The 17,490-nt window shown below is 37.7% G+C and overlaps 2 protein-coding genes across 4 annotated transcripts in view; one reads left to right on the forward strand and one right to left on the reverse strand.

Moving 5' to 3' along the window:
• ARMH1 (armadillo like helical domain containing 1) overlaps window positions 1-12,828 on the reverse strand; it is an 859,505-nt gene extending 846,677 nt beyond the window's left edge. The window contains exon 1 of one of the 2 annotated variants that reach the window (XM_044085339.1): window positions 12,660-12,828. The gene's annotated coding sequence lies outside the window, so the exon portion shown is untranslated. The remainder of the gene's footprint in view (window positions 1-12,659) is intronic. The other variant, XM_044085338.1, reaches the window with a different exon arrangement.
• A 138-nt stretch (window positions 12,829-12,966) lies between these two features.
• Window positions 12,967-17,490, forward strand: part of TMEM53 (transmembrane protein 53) — a 672,461-nt gene continuing 667,937 nt past the window's right edge. For both annotated transcript variants that reach the window (XM_044085340.1, XM_044085341.1), the window contains exon 1: window positions 12,967-13,876. In XM_044085340.1, the coding sequence (XP_043941275.1) occupies window positions 13,495-13,876 (382 nt within the window). In that variant the 5' untranslated portion in view covers window positions 12,967-13,494. The remainder of the gene's footprint in view (window positions 13,877-17,490) is intronic.

The raw sequence follows: 17,490 nt of genomic DNA on the forward strand, positions 1-17,490 counted from the left end.
AATACAGAAACAATTTGTGATGCAGATTATGACTCATACTTTGAGTCCTTGCATAAAACTGTCAGTGATATACAACATAATCCTATTCTTTTAAAGCAATTGTCTATTATAGATAAGAAAATGTTTCATGCAGGGAAGGTGTATATCAATACTAAGGAAGAAAACTGTTATTTCATATGTGGGAAAAAGGCATACAAATGGTTGCCTGAGAATTGGTCCGGCAGTTGTTTTTTTGGGTTACCTGGTCCCGGCCATACGACACACTACAGCTTTGCCTCATGGGAGAATTCAAAACGTCAAAGATATCGCAAAGAAACCTAAAAATCCAATCAAGAAACCTGAGAATCCAGTGGGAAAGATCGTAGCAGGCTTGAAGGAACCATAACTCCATGAAAGACAAAAGTAAACTAGCACACATGGACTTGAGTGACACTATCATATCCTGGGCTGGCATAGCCCCTGCATATGGTGCAGTTAAATCAATTTGGGAACTGAGAAAGCTATCCAAACTTCTCGAGGTCATGAGCAATGCAACTTTTTCTGCTCTTGAATTAATGACTGATGAACTGAATGCAATGAGAACTGTGGTGCTTCGCATTTGGAAGTGATCCAACAAGTGTCAGACATGACCAGGCCAGGCCCAAACCCACTGACGGACTTTTTCCAGAATTTGTTTGGGGGCTGGGGTTCCATCCTAATGAACATCCTGATTGCCATTTGTGTGGGATTACTATTGTTAGGAGCATGCATTTGCTGTGGAATTCCCTGCATGAAAAAAATTAATCAAAGATTTTATAGACATGTCAGTTTCTGAGACTTTGTATCAAAGTACTGAAATTGAAGAACTGTTGAAAAAGGAAACACTTTCATAAGTTTAAACTGAATGACTCTCTTAGCTGCAAATCCTCAAAGGAAGAGGTTAAGAGAAGAAACAAACTGTTTATGCTTTTGAAATAGAATAAAAAGTATTAACAGGGGGGAAATGTTAGAAAAATATGTATTAACATATGTGTGCAATGCTTATTCTAATAAGGGAATATTAACACGTTTTTATTCTATATGCAGCATTAGTTTTATTTCAGACTGAAAATGTGCTTTTCTGAAATTGTGCTTTCTGACACTGCAAGATGCACTCTGACCTAGTTTGCTAGCACAGCAAAATACATGTTTATGCCTTGGAAATGTACTGGAAAGCAGGTGATTTTCTGCTAGGTCAGGAAATTAAAAGGAGAATAATAATAATTTCTGTAGATCCATTCATTATAGACAATAAGCTCTGTTCGAGTTGATGAAAAAGTGCACAAGCTGCAAGATAGTTAGATATAAAGAACAATAAACTGCTTCAGAAATCTGTACTTGCATTGTGCTTGAATTAGCCATAGTACCTAGACTTGTAACATCACATAGCAAGAAAGTTATAATTGACCAGTGGTCATCAAGGCCATCCTGTTTACTGAAAAATCTTTTTTAAACTTTGAAGAGTCAGCTAGAAACGTGATAAATATCTGTAAAATAACAGAATTATGAACTGGTGATCTGCTACGTCAGTCGTAGTGGGCAATGTCTTGAAAGAAAGGTATAATAACTGTGACACTTCCTGATTTAGTCAAACAAACTCTGCAACTGCATTTTTTGTCTCCTTGTGCAAGAATAAAGATACCTGAACTGAACCTTATGCTTTTGGTCTTTTTAAAGTATTTTTCTCTAACATTTAGTGACCTCAATCTTCAATGATTTACCAGAAAACCACAGATTTTGAGAGGAACAGACTAAAAATATGAGTCAATAACCTGGAATTTTGCAAAATTCTGAGAGCTGAGAGGTATGATCCTGAGTGATTTACTAGAAAATCAAATATTTTAAGGACAGGGGAAAAAATATGAAGCAAAATCACAGATGAGCTAAAAAAATTCTGTAGAGTTTATTTATTTATTTATTGCTGTTTGTTTACAAGGTAAGTGGGCTGATCTACTGACCCTTTTTAGACACAACCCAGGATTGACAGCAATAACTACAACACTTTATAAAAGTACATTAAGACATTACATTCATGTGGGCAGCCATAGTGGTGCAGCGGTTAGCGTTGCGCCTCACAGCAAGAGGTTCTCCAGTTCGATCCTTGGCTGGGGTGCCTTCTGTGCGGAGTCTGCATGTCCTCCCTGTGGTCGTGTGGGTTTCCTCCGGGTGCTCCGGTTTCATCCCAAAGACATGCTGTAGGTGGATTGAACACTCTAAATTGGTCCTAGGTGTGTGTGTGTGTGTGTGTGTGTGTGTGTGTGTGTGTGTGTGTGTGTGTGTGTGTGTGTGTGTGTGCGCCTTCTGTGAAAGGTCGGTGCGGTGCTGGCAACTCGACACAGTAAAACTCCACTGCCAGTCATGAGCGGACAGGTGATCCGCTGTGGCGACCCCTAACCGGGAAAAGCTGAAAGAAGAAGAAGACATTACATTCATGTGCATACTTTGTATAGTACAGTCAAGAGGTATGTTCTACAAGTAAAGCTTAATTTCCATAAATTAGTGCAGACCTGCATATTTACTGCCTTTCACCCAATGAATACTAAAACCTGTTTTAGCCAGAATTTTTCACAGATGTACATTTCACTGGAAATAGACTGACTTATAATGCAGTAATCATTTTGTGTATTTAATTATTCATTCATTCATTCATGCGTTCATTCATTCATTTATTCTGTTACACCCACTTTATGCTATTCAGGATCATTGTGGATGTAGGCAGAGATTTCCTGTCAAGGTGTGAGAGTAAGCCATAAAAACAGTTTAGATTCATAGATTTACAGATATTCCAAGACCAACAAATCTTATGACCATTCATGCCTTGCCAGTACCCTCCCTCAGGCAGCAGCTCCTTTATCCAGGAAGGTTGTACCAGTAAAACACAGAGTAAATTTGTGAATACCGATTCATTCACTAGTGTATGTTTAAAGTAAGAAAGTGAATTGCACTGCTTAATATGTAGGGAAGTTTATTCCAACGGTATGGGAGGCCCTGTTTTATAAGCATGCCTCCTCTCCACTGTATTGTATTTATATGCTGGTGAAGATTTAGGTCACTGGTTCTAATACTGATGAAATTATTAGACATGAGGAGAAAAAGGAGGTCCAGGACAACTGGGTCTCTAATGATGCAGTAAGCAAGAAAGATCTAACCTTAAAAGTCTCTAAGTTAAAGAATAAAGCGTGAGAATGTCCAGCCTGTCTTGGTAGCTCAGGGATTTTAGGCCTGTGATTTTTACTGCTTAGGAGACTTTAGGGTCTTTCTAATTGTTTGATATATTTAGTGAGATACATCCCAAAGGGGAGATATTGTACTTAAAAAATGACCTGATCAATGCTGAGTGTAAGGGAGTGATTATTTCCTTAGACTATGATGACACTCCCTTGGACAATTAGATGGGCTAAATAAAAGGTTTTCTTAACAAATGCGGTCACGTGATGGTCAAAAGAGAGGGAGCTACCGACACAAGTTTTTAGGTCCCTGACAAAATTTTCATTTTGTGGTGATGTATTGGCTATACAGTATGATGAGGGAACAGGTTGTCTACCAAACGTGACACTACACTTTTTAGAATTTAGTTTGAGCAAATTTTTAATACACCAAGGGTTTATTAGGGAGAGTTTATTCAGGAGAGTTTGGGTATCATAGGGTGACTTAATAACAAACTACAATTTGCAGTCAACTGCAATTTTTATTAAGACAGAGATCTTGGCTCCCCACTTGGAGATCTGAGAAGTAAATACCAAATAGAAATGGTCCCAGCAGTGAGCCCTGAGTGACACCACTGGTCACTTTCAAACTTACTGAGAAGGCATAAGGAACTCGCACTTTGTGAGCTCTGTCTTTCAGCCAGTTGGCTGATTGCCTTGCCACATATGGGTTGATCTTTAAAGCAATTAGATTTCGTATGATAACAGCATGAAGAATGTTGTTGAAGACCATCACCAAGTCAAGAGACACCATGTGCATTACATGGCCACCATTTCTACAGCCTTTACAACTTTTTTGACAAAATTTACCAGGTTAACTACACAGTATCTACCCTTCAGAAAGCCAAACAGTTGGAGGTCAAGTCAGACAAGAGACTTGATATCACATTTTATGAAGTTAGTTATGATACACCCTATCGCTTTGCAAATGAGGCTTCTAAGGCTGACGGGTCTTTAATTACCCAGGTCAGATGTAAGGCCATTAAAATGAAGGGGGCATCACTACTGCTGAGCACCACTCATCTGGCACAAAATCAGTAGCTAAACCTATGTTAAGCAGTTTGAGGAGTGTCTGCAAAGGCAAGTTTGACACTACTGTGCAACCAGGTATATGATATGCAGTAGTAAATAAAGATGCAGAAATTATTGTTGTATACCAGAAATCCTGCAAAACCAAGCATGTTGCATTATGTTTTTTTCTTCTCCAGGTGCTACAGTGTTATAAAATGTTCTATGGAGAGTAAAAAATTGTTGATAAGTTGTGTGATATACTTACATTGGGCAGTTCCTGGCAGTACTGAATATTTTGACTCCGGCCTTTGGTGAAATGTAACCCTTGGAAAAGGATGTCATGGGCATCCTGCTGTCTAGTGTTCCCTTAGTGTGCCTCCAGCTTTCCCCTCAACCTGGCCTTGTCACACCATTTAGATTACTTTTGGTCTTGCTTTCTCATACTTTGTTGTACTCTTCAGACTTTTCCTGCATTGTTTCAATATATCCTAACTGTCCACAACTGCACCATAATAAATGAGGAGGAAACAATCAAATTAAGCCAGAGGTCTCACCCCCCTCCCAAACCATTGGGTTCTAGATACTCTGAGTTGTATTTTTGAGCTTTTTTTTTCAAATCTTTTGAGACAAAGCTGGCCAGAACAAAAACTGTGGCTAAAGAAAAAAATGCATTCATTCTTACTCTTCATTGTCTTCCTGCATCCTTTCACCACTCACTAACTGGCCAAGACTGTGGTGAAATAACTGTGGAAGAAATAAGAGAATTAAGCTAAGAGTCTGGATGCTGCATGGGTCTCAGAAGCCACAGTATTCTAGATACTGTGACGTACATTTACAGATTTTTCCCACCCTTTTGTTACAATTATGGCCTGGACAAAGATGAGACAAGGCTTTCTTTAGTTATGTTAGGAACCTGGGACCAGACGGTGTCCCAGACTGCGTCCTACATGAACTCCAAGAAGAGCTAAACCCAAACATAAAACTACTGTTCAATCTCAGCCTTACTACAGGATATGTGCCCAAAGAGTGGCGTACAGCAACAGTGGTCCCTCTCCATAAAGGTGGTGCCTCAACGGATCCTGGAAACTATCGCCCCATAAGCCTGACTAGCTTGGTCTGCAAAGCTATGGAAAGGATCATCATGGACCTCATAAATAAAGATATTGGGGACCTACAGACACTGGATCCTACCCAGTTCTGCTTTGTTAAGGGCAGATCCTGCCTCTTAAACCTGGTTGATTTCTTTGAAACAGTCACCAAGGCCATTGATGAGGGGAAGGTGGTCCACACAGCCTACCTGAACCTCGCAAAGCCTTGATACAATACCCCACTCGGGCATTATAGATAAGCTCACCAGCTTAAATATAAACCCTTATGTCACTAGATGGATTGCAAACTGGCTCAAGGACAGAACCCACATGGTTAGAATTGCTGGAGCCATGTCAGCCTCCAAACCAGTTACAAGTGGTGTCCCACAAGGCTCAGTTCTGGGACCTCTCTTGTTCGGTATATATTTCTCGGAGGTACAGGCCAACACGGAAGGACTGTGGCTGACCAAGTTCACAGATGACTGCAAACTGGGCGCCATAATCGACTCTCCAGCCGACACAAGCATCCTCCAAAAGGGCCTCATAGAAACAGACAACTGGTGCCAGAGCCATGGCCTCAAGCTGAATGTCAAAAAGGGTATAGTCATCCCCTTTGGCAAAAACAAAGTGCCCACAAATTACCACATAGGTGGTAATTCATTAAGTACAGAAGAAGTAATTAGAGACCTGGGGACCCAAGTTGGTAGCAATCTCTCATTTGACAACCACATGGCCAAAGTGGTTAGAAAAACATTTTATATAGCCCACCTAATCATGAAGGGATTCACATCTACATCAGAGGAGGTCATCGTGCCCCTTTACTCATCCCTCATCAGGCCCATAATTGAGTACAATGCCCCTTTTGGGATGTACCTTACCAGACACCTGCAGCAACTGGAAAGACCCCAAAAGTACCTCACCAAGAGGATCAAAGGGCTCAAACAGATGCCATATGCTGCCCGGTTAAAGAAACTCCAGCTCTACTCAGTGGTATACCGCCTGTTCAGAGGCGATCTGTGCCTGACGTATAAAGCCATGTCCAACCCGGAATTAATGGGCATGCTGCACCTCAGAAAATCCAAATCCCATCGAGCTACGCTCGAGAGACTTGAACCTCAGCACTGAAATAAATAGGACATGCTGGAGGGACAGATTCATAACCCAGAGGCTCCCTTCACTCTGGAATAAAATCCCAGTCCAGGTTAGGCAGAGTCCCTCATTGACTCTATTCAAGAGGAATCTTGATGAGTGGATGGGAGATCGTAGGTTTACCCCGGGTATCACTTCTGTGTCACTGTTAGACAGAGGCACAGTATACTAACCTCGAAAAAGGCATAGCAAAATAAATTTAAAATGGGTGGCGAAAACCAAACACATTCTGGCTAGGCTTATAAATGCCCTAGGGCAGATAGCCTAGTATGAACCTATGAACCTATGAACCTATGACTAACTAAAGAGATTCCATCTTATTTTTTCTTTGAAGGAAGACATAAGCTGTGTCCAAGGCTTAATGATCAACATTAACAAAAAAGTAGTTTCTAATAAGTGAGAAGATAAATGGATGCAAAAATGCATGAGCCATGTCTTAGAATAGTGTGTATCGCTGTCAAAATTTAAAAAAAAGATATCTACCTTCTGTGTATCCCTCTGATGTTAGATTGTGATGAAAGTGAATAGAAAATGACCTCAGTCATGTATTTAAAGTTGCTGCTGTCACACATCATACAGGTTGCCTCTTCACCCCAACCCATACCTCTCAACTTCTTAACATAAGAAGTATGGACAAAGCTTATAATAACAAGAGTACAAAAGCCCAAAAATAGGGGCAGATTTTAAATGTTGCCCTTAAAAACTTAAAAAGTTGCTAAAATAACAGATTTTGCATTAGCATGCATTTTCTGGAGGATATGAAGTCTGAAACTCAAATGTATGTCATTATTTAGTGATTTCAGTTCTCAGCAATTTGCCAGAAAACAATAAATTTTATGAGGAGCAGACCAAAAATATGAAGCAAAAATCTGAACATTCTTCAAAATCTGGAGAGTGGAGAGGTATGCCTCCACTAAAAGAAGGCTACCATCTGGGTATCCCTCTGACAATCAAAATATTGTACCATACTGTAAATACTGTAACTTGTTGATCAAAGATGTATATTCACAATATGCCAATTTACCCCTACCTCCCAAAGTTAGCCACTTGTATATTCTTCTGATATGTGATCTTGAAAAAAAGAGAAAAAAATATCACAGCTATGTATTCCAGCCTGTTGCTCCTAGACAGTACACTCTCCCTACACAAACTATAGTGATGTTGTGTCCATACCTGTGAGGTTTAATTGTGAGGAAAATTCAAGAAATAATGACCACACTTACCTCAGTGTCGAAGTTACAGTGATCTTCTGTGTTTACCTCTGAGGTTTGACTGTGAGGAGAATTTAAGAAATAATAATCTTACTATTTCCAAACCTAACACCCACAAACACAAACTATAACAACCTTCTGTGCACACCCCTCTGAGCAGGGCCACTTGTAGAACAGGTAAGCCTGTATTTTAGAGCTTTTTTTCAAACTCCATTTCTGCAACATGAGTTGTTTACACTGCCAGGAGCTAGATGTTCTGTAAAACATTTTATGTCTTATTTTTGAAAGATGTTGACTTACAGTGTATGGATCACTATGATTATGCTCTGAATTTGGGGAAAAGGAATGCTTGTTAAGCCTCATCCTGACATTGTAAAGGTACTTAAGCTTTTATTAAGTACATCTTACTACTGTTAAGCTCTAGTCACACACTAGAGCACTAACAGCAGTTAGCAGTCACCACGAAAGAGAAGTGGGAATCTGTTTAACACTTCATATGGACTAAGCCCAACTGAGGTGTTCAACAGTGTAAATGACATTTAACAGCTGCCCACCACTCTTCTGTGGTCATTGCTCCCTGTCTGCAGGGGTAAATATGTTACAGCACTAATGCATTTTATTCCTATAACTTTTGAATACATGGCTCCTTGATTACGTACCATGCAGGTGCAACATTAGTTTCATTTGTACCTTTCAATGACATTTCTGTGGAGTCATTCCAAATGTAACGCATATTTCCACTACATACATCTTATGTCAGTGCTATGCTTCTGTTATGGTAATAGACAACTAAAACACTGCTCTTTTAGACCACTAAGTACCCCTTTTGCCTTCCGCCCCTACAGCCTTCATCAATTTCTGGCACCCTGTTCTGTTATGATACAACTTTTGAAGGTCAGCACATGAATTAATTATGCCCTTCTTAAGAAAATTATTCATATATATATATATATACATATATATATATATATATATATATATATATATATATATATATATATATACATATATATATATATGTGTGTGTGTGTGTGTGTGTATATGTATATATATATATATATATATATATATATATATAGATAAACATATACAAACACACACACACATATATATGTGTGTGTGTGTGTGTATATACACACACATATATATATATATATATATATATATATATATATATATTAAAGTGTTCTTTTCAAATTCCTAATGCTGCAAAACAAAAACTTAATAATCAGACTTTGAATGGTATAATGTTGGTCTATGGATTTGATGCGTACAGAGCCTGCTTATATATAGGAATGTTCATTTATTTTTTCCCCTACAAGGCATAAGCTGAAACCACAACTATGAACCTCAGCACAAGAAATCTGGACAAAGCCTAAAGTAATGGGAGTGGGATGAGGCAAAGGGCCCAACATAGGGACATACTTTAAATACTGCCCTTATAAACTTACAAAGTTTTTTGGAATAACATGGTTTGTGTTGTTAGCATTCTATTTCTGAAGGCTATGAAGTTTGAAACACAAATGTATGTCATTATTTAATGATTTCAGTCCTTAATAATTTGATAGAAAATCATAAATTTTATCAGACCAAAATATGAGGTAAAAATCTGGATATTCTGTAAACATCTAGACAATTGAATAGTATGTGGCACTATTGTATATTTTTATTGAGTGGGATGGGTCATTTGGAGAGATGAATATATTTTTTTAACTTTTAAATGTGAAAGGGGTCTGGAGGCGGGGGGCTCTTTGAGGTCATGAATACAAAAATGGAATTTCTTGCTCACTCCTAAGAAGAAGAGTTGCGGTCTCTACCCTGTAAGGCACGTACTCATTGACTATATTAATAAATTGATACATATAAACCCAATAATTAAGGAGTCAGCCATAGTTATCTTATCCTGATATTTTGTCACATCTGTAAAACCAACAAAAGCTAGTGCAGCAGTCTTGCATACTTAATAAACTATGAGGGTAATAACTCTTATTTATATCTCCTTTAAAATTCAAAGATATTTCTGGTTGTTTTGTCAAGTAACAGGCATCAGAATGCCATTAAATATTTTACTACTGACATAGTGCTCCTGACTTAGTTAAACCCTGCTTTTGGACATTTTCTCCACTAAAACTAACTACATAGCCAGCTTTTAGTCCTGCAAAACCATGGCTGCAGGGGCCCCCCTTAATCATCTTTGTCAAAATGAGGAATGAAAAATGCATTAATTTCCTAATTATGCTCTTTAACATGAACAGGGCTGTGATATGACCCTGTTAGGATGAAGATGATAATGAACATGAACAATATAAGCACTAAAGGGATCAGCAGCCCAGAGTGACTTCTACCTCACAAACTTTGGATTTTCAGAAGAGCTAATGCTTCCGATCATCAGGGATAGTTTCTCTTTCAGGTAGTTTTATAACTAATACCAGAACACCAGATACTATAACTCAATTTCTTTGCTTAAGAATTCAGTACAATCCCAAAAATAATAGAATAAATGCTCAGAATCATACATATGTTTAAATATTTCTCTAATTCACTTAAAAAGTTACTAGAATAACATATTTTGCATCAACATCTATTTTTGGACAATAAGTATAAAACTCAGATGTCTGGATTGATTGACTGTAATCCTGAATGATTTACCAGCAAATCAGACCTTTTAGGATCAAGGACAATTATGAACAAAATCAGCGAAGGTCTGAGAAAATTAGGACAGTGACAAGTATGGAATACTCCTCATGAAATAAATCTTACTTGCTGAAATAAGTACATAACTAGGTGTGTGTGTGTGTGTGTGTGTGTAAAAACATCACTGATTTTTATCTGTGCATGCACCCAATAATGCCAGGACACAGACATTATTCTTGTGTATCAGTAAAAAATGTACCTAACAAGTCATTATATTTCGAAGGTAAGACATAACATATATCACAGAACATTCAGACACTTAGATATTCTTGGAGTCTGGTTGCTCCCACTCACCAGACTGTCTAAATGGATAATGGGGACTCCCTTTATCATCCTTGACTCTGTTGGGGCCCCCACCAAAGCTGTTGCTTGTTGGAGAAAAATGTATCAATTTTCTGAATACGCTGTTTAACCTGAATGGTGCTGAGATTAGGATAAAGCTAATAATAGCCTGTGTTTACAACCATACCCATTCTAAAACCAGCCCTGCTCAAATGTGTGTGGGTTATGAGGGCTAGAGATTGTGTGAATATTACATCTTTAATTTTCATCACAGTCAAACCTTAAGAGGTGTGCACATGAAGTCATTATAGCTTGTGTTTGAGCTGAGGGCAGTGTTTCTCACAGACCTCAGAGGTGTACAAACAAGGTTACTATAGCAGAGGTGTACTGTCTAGGAGTAATACATTTGAATATTACTGAAATCATTCTCACAATCTGGGGTGAAGAACATGCTATATATATGTATATCATCAGTCACTTGAAATATATGACAAAGGCAATTTAAATCTCTGCTTTCATCCCAGTCTAACACCAGAGGGATGCATAGGCAGTGACTTGTCTTTTTTAGAGGGTTAGGGAGGTAGGCAGTATTTCCAGATAAGACTTAAATATTCTCACAACTACTGGGTTGTTAGTTTACTCTAAGCTACAATTTTGTCAGCTTTGAAAATTAAGCCTTGGGCACAAATTATGCCTTGAAAGAAAAAAATAAGACTGAAATTCTTTTTTTCTTCATAATTTTTAGTTAGGCAACCATTAGAGTAAAATATTGGGAAAATGCTCTAAAATGCATCCCAGACCATCTGTAAACCTGTGGCTTCTTGGGCCCTGATTTGAGTTATTTCCTAAATGGTTATTACTGGGCTGTCTTGTTCAGGAAAGGTGTGTTGAAGGATGCAAGGAAACTAAAGCTGAACCACAACAGTGAATTTCTTTCCTTAATCATAATTTCTGTTCAAGCTATTATTGGATGAAAAGGTTGTGTAAAATGCATTTCAGAACATATAGAGGCAAAATGTGAGAAAAGGAAGAAAAATGGATGGTATAAGGAGAAGGACTCAGAGGTGAGGGCTGGAGGGTGTGTGTGTTGAAATGTAGGTCCAGTCATCATTTCACTTTAAGTCCAGACCTGTACATAGACTTGTTGCAATGTATCACTGTTGCAACTAAGTGCTTGTAACTCTAACTGCTCCTTTGTTAGACAGCTCAACATAGTGATAGTGTGATACATAGGCCTGTTGTAATGTAAAAGCTTGTAGCTGCACGTCTGTCTGTGGATACTACTCCTAAAAGTTTGCAGCATGAAATAAAGGGTTGCTTAGGATGGATGGCATTGTTAGGATGATACTTATTCTGGAAGAACTTGACATTTGCTGGGGGCCCCCAAAATGCTTACACCGGCCCTGGAGTCAGCTAGTTCCTTCTTAAATCTATTCCGATAATATTTTTGCTCAAAACAATGCAGCTGAAACCCGCAAACGTTTCTGTCACAAATAAATCATTATGGAAATACCTACGCAACATATTTCACTTTCGCCCTTTTATGCCACATTGGCATTGGTCCATATCCTCAATGACCACGCATAACTCTTCACCTCTTAGGGCAAGAAATCTTGACAAAACATAACATGACGGGGGACAACGCTCCCCCAAAACTAGGAGAATATTTTAAAATATTATCTTATAAACTTAAAACGTTGCTAAAGTTCCACAATTTCTGTTAGCATGTATTTTTCGAAAGATATGAAGTCTGAAATTCAAATATATTCCATTATTTAGTGGCTTCAATCATCAGTAGTATACTAGAAAACCAAAAAATCTGGACATTCTGCGAGAATTTGGACAGTTGAGAAGTATGTCACGGTGTTGTCAAATTGTGTCTGAAAGTGAGGCATTTAAACCTTACACTTTACACAGATCAAAATGTAATTTTACCCGAAAGTAGAAAAGCAGTCACTGATTGCCATCTTTTAATCATGCTTAATCAAGTAAGTACGTACCTTTTCCTTTTCTGCTTTAAGTTATCGACATTTAAAGAGTATTTAGAGATTGCTCTGCTTTTGTCCAAGGAAAAGAACAGTGGAGTAAAACAACAGTACTCACGACTGGACTCTGTAAAGCACAAACTTAAAAATTGTTTCCAGTACTGCACAGTTTTGCCACACTGTTCATTTTGGACAGATGTTTGTTTTGACCAATCAAAAGCATTACTTTAACACCGCTAACCAGTGACCAAATATAGATCATCAATCCAGGCAGTTTTATTCCGCCCTCTTTTTATTGCTACGTTACTGTTGCTAAGACGCATTAGCCTGTTATGGAAAAAAGAGGCCGGTTCGTACAGGGTAGTCAAGTAATAATTTTGTTTCTACTTCCTGTTTTAGGTGGTCCTTGAGAAAGAATTAAAAGAATCAAATTTAGAATTATATGGGCAAATTTGAGAAACAGTATACACAACATATGTTTTATTTAATTGGTATAGTTGATGATCTGTTGTACGAGTTCTTCGGGTTTTTTTATTTCACGGCGATTGACGTTCTGTAAAGTGACTGTTGAAAGGTCATTGCCTCATACCGTTGCACGAGACTGTACAGCGATTCCAGAAGTGTCACTTTAACTGTAGTTAAAGAACGTAGACGGTAGAAGGCCATAACTACTTGTTACACCGATAGGACTTTTGAACTCACTGCGTTATCTCTACTATGCAACGATAGCAGGGAGGATCATTTCTGATTTCACAGCAAATATAATTACTAGCGGAAGGTCTTCTGTACGTTAAATACCGTAAAAGAATACAGAGCAGCGACAGCTGAAAGCCGTCATCTGTGCAGATCTATGTGTTCAGCCATTTCAAATATCACGTTGGCTGCAATCAGTAGGAGGGCATGTAGTGGCATCTTCAACATCAGAACCCTGTATACTGTTAACAAGTACAGGGCATTAACTTTTTTCTCCCGTTCTAATGCTTTCCCAATATGTGGTTGTACCACAGCGTTTTCATCTGGGGGTACTAAAGGACTGAGCCCCGCAAGTAGCACTAGCAAATTTAACAGAAGAGTGTCATCAGTACTACCGGCAGCCAGAATCTTTGAATTAGCCAGAGCATCTTTGAAAACAAAAAATAATTTTCCATTATCTGTCAAGAAACAACATTTTGCGAGCATGGGTGATGCGGACCTGGACTATACTATCGCATTTCCTGAGCCTTCCATTCCAGGTAAAAACCTTTTTTTAAACAAATACATCCCTCAACAGGATCTCTTATTGCTCTGTGTTCATGACTGGGCTGAATGATTCATGCTTTCTTGCGTTACTTGTATCCACCTGTCCTCAGCACTAACACGGTGACATAAATAGGATAGATGTTTTTTGCAGTATAACCAAACGTTTATTTATACGGAGATATTATAACATAAACATACAGTAAAAAAAAAAAAAAAAATATATATATATATATATATATGCATATATATATATAAATGTACACATGTAAAACTACGAGGATATAATTTCTGAAGTTTAAAGTGAATCTATTCAGGAATGTGTAGGTTAACGGACACATGCCATCACTACAGAGATGGTGTAAAATGGAGTTGCTGAAATAAAATTGTGTTCATATCTCTTGTAGTGGGTGTGTTACTCCTCAAGCCTTGGCTGTCTTTATACGTCATTACATTACTACATTGAAGAGGGAGGAAGTTAACAGGCAAGTGCCAACCACCTTAAAGGCAGAATTTAAATGACATTATCGATGTTATAGTCTGCCTCTGGTTAAATGCTGTTATTGCTGAAAAAATATGCATATCCAGATTTTATCGTGCGCCCACTGTCACTTCATGTTTTCTCTAAATTATGATTAAGCTAGCCACCGCATTTTTATCTATGGCCACAGCTAGCTTTCTTTCCTGTAAAATGTATTTTCTGTAGTGGTGTTAATAACGAGGGTGGCTTGGCGGCTTAAAACCCCCAAACGTACCTCTCAACTTCTTTGCTCTGGATAAAGCTAAAAATAATGGGGAATGGGCAAAGGGACAACATAATCAGGGACATACTTTAATTATTGCTCTTATAAACGTAGAAAGTTGTTATAATATAGGATTTGCATTGTCATGTATTTTTTAAAGGATATGAAGTCTGAAACTCAAATGCCCATTATTATCCAGTGACTGCAATTCTCAAGACCAGAAATATGAGGCAAACGTGGACATTCTGCAAAATTCTAGACAGTTGAGAAGTATGCCCGGGGCAGTGGTCAGTGCTTATCATAGGTGTGTCATAGTTGTGAGTGCGCGCGTTTGTGTCTGCGTGCGTGCGTGTGTGTGAAAAGGGGAGGAGTTTAAGGGGGTGCCAGCTTCTCTTGCAAATTGCACTGCGAAAATAGTTTGTATAAACTGTGACAGTATTAAAGAAAGTAGTGTTTAAGGATGCGTGTTAATTGTACTGTCTTTATTTCCTTTAGTCTTGGTACAGAGTTGGTGAAAGGAATATGAGTAATTGTAAACCCTGCAGTAAGCTAGTAGGCATTAGGGTAGACGTAGCTTGTGGGGTGAGTGCAAACATTATTTATGCAATCACTAGATGTTAATACTGAAAATGAAGGTGAGTGTTTAAAAGGCAGCACCCCCCCCCCCCCCAAGAAGCAGAAACTACATTGCAGTGACTGAACACAATAAGACACATTGTGCACAAAAGGATTTCTAAAAAAAGTGTGCTTTTAAGAGAAAACATTAAATAACAAATTATTCACAACTTTGTATAATGTAATTGTGAAAAATAATATTAATTTGGTACTTTTTGTGTAGTCAGCTTAACTGCTATCATTCATTTCCTTTTTAAATTTTACATTAAATATAGAATGCAAAGGAATTTTACACTTCTATACTTGTGCTTTAGAAGAGGCTTGTTTGGAAACTTATGTGATATTCATTATATTTGATATACTACAATTTTAAAAGAGAGTGTGCATTTGGGGGAAGATGAAAATCTACAACCTGAATACAGTACAAAAATATGCAGTCTACATCTGGCTGTTAGTTCTGTATGCAGTATGACTTTATTATGCTGTATTACATGGAATGTAAAGTATATAGCTATGAACCTATGAACCCAGCTTCTGAAGTTCCAGTAAATATATTAGGTGAAACAGGGTCTGTGGCTGGTCATCGTATGGTATTTGATCATCTGAAAATTAGAATCCTCGACATTATTATTATTATTATTATTGTCATTATCATTATTTTATTGTATTTATTTATCCTTTGTTTACCAGGTTAGTGCCATTATTCTAATAACCTCTTTTCAAGGGTGACCTGGGGTGGTATTTATACTACTAGGGGAAATTTCACCAAGGCATTGGGGAACTTTAGCTACTCTTTTTGATAGATGCCATGGGATGTTTTGCATTCATCTGAGCTGCCACCATCTCAGGCAGTTGGGGCCTTGGTTTAGCTTCTCATTATTATTATTATTATTATTATTATTATTATTGTTATTATTATTATTTTGGGGTAATTTGATATTTTCCAGTCTGATGGTTTTGTGTAACCCATCATTAAGGGGGACTTGGAAACCACCTGTTCTAACCTATTAATGTTCCTTTAGATGTAAAAGTAAAATCAATAAATAAATAAGTATGCTTTCATTGCCATTTAGATTTTCTCCTGTGCAGAAAACAATTGTTCTGCACATCTGTAGGACAGTTACTGAAGTTTGATTTTATTTAAGCAAAACTGGAGAGATGGTGACCATGTAGGCTGATTTTCTTTGGCTTTTTTTCTTTTCTTTTTTTTTTTTTTTTGCAACAGACTCAAGTGATTAATTACAACAGTGATAATTCTGTCTGTAAGCAGAGAAAACACCAGCAACGTATCTTGTTAGAGTACAAAAGCCCTGCATAAACTGTCATTATGTTCCACTTAATTACATATAAACTGTTTGTCTGTTCCACATAATTACATTACAAGCTATGTCACTCATTTGGTAGTCATTCGCACCATGACTGAAGCTAGTCCTTTCCCATTCATTGTAGTATAGGTCATGTTTTTAGCGTTTATTTATGTACATTTGTCTGTTTCATTCAGTGCTCTTGAAAATAAAAACAAAACAAAACAAAAAAAAAAAAATTCAAGACAAATTTAGATGTTCTTTACTATGAAATCTCCTGTGCTCACTTTGGGCAGAGTGGTATGTGACCATCAGCTTAGGTAAGAGATTGTCATCATCTTAAGAACAGTGTGTACACCACTTCATTAACATATATGCTAGTACTTAAAGGAAGCATGGGGAAATGCGGCTATATGCAGATATTAGGGCATTAATTGATCGCATTACCCCTGGAGTGGGATTGTGTAGCTGTGGGCATGGCAGTCTAAGATGTTATTGCTTACTGTGAAAAGGTAGCACTTTAGAAGATGTCTGTATCATATGCAGAAAGGGGGCTGCCACCTCCCTGCTTCCCCCATTGTATATACAAAGTCAATTCTTATTAATTACAACAAAAATAAAATAAAATAATCCAGTAAATCCCCCACTTTTATCAGCATTATGAAAAGTTTTTTTTTAAAAAGTCCACCAGTCTGGAAGAATGCAGGGTTTACTACTGCGCATCTTGGGATACTGCAAGCAAGTATAGCTGACATTAGGATGGCATATCTGTTTTGGAGGTGTCAGTAGCTTTGTAGCTCAGTGTGATGAGTACAGATTCCTCTTTGATCTGCTGTCTGCATTACATTTCTTTTGCTACACCTGGTACTTCTGTGTCTTTTAAGATTGGTTAGCCGTCTTCATAGTTTTATAATAAAGAGATTTATAGGTAGAAATTTTTCAGTGCCA

This window comes from Protopterus annectens, chromosome 10.part0 (genome assembly GCF_019279795.1).
Source record: "Protopterus annectens isolate FY-2018-M chromosome 10.part0, PAN1.0, whole genome shotgun sequence".
Lineage (NCBI taxonomy): Eukaryota > Metazoa > Chordata > Ceratodontiformes > Protopteridae > Protopterus > Protopterus annectens.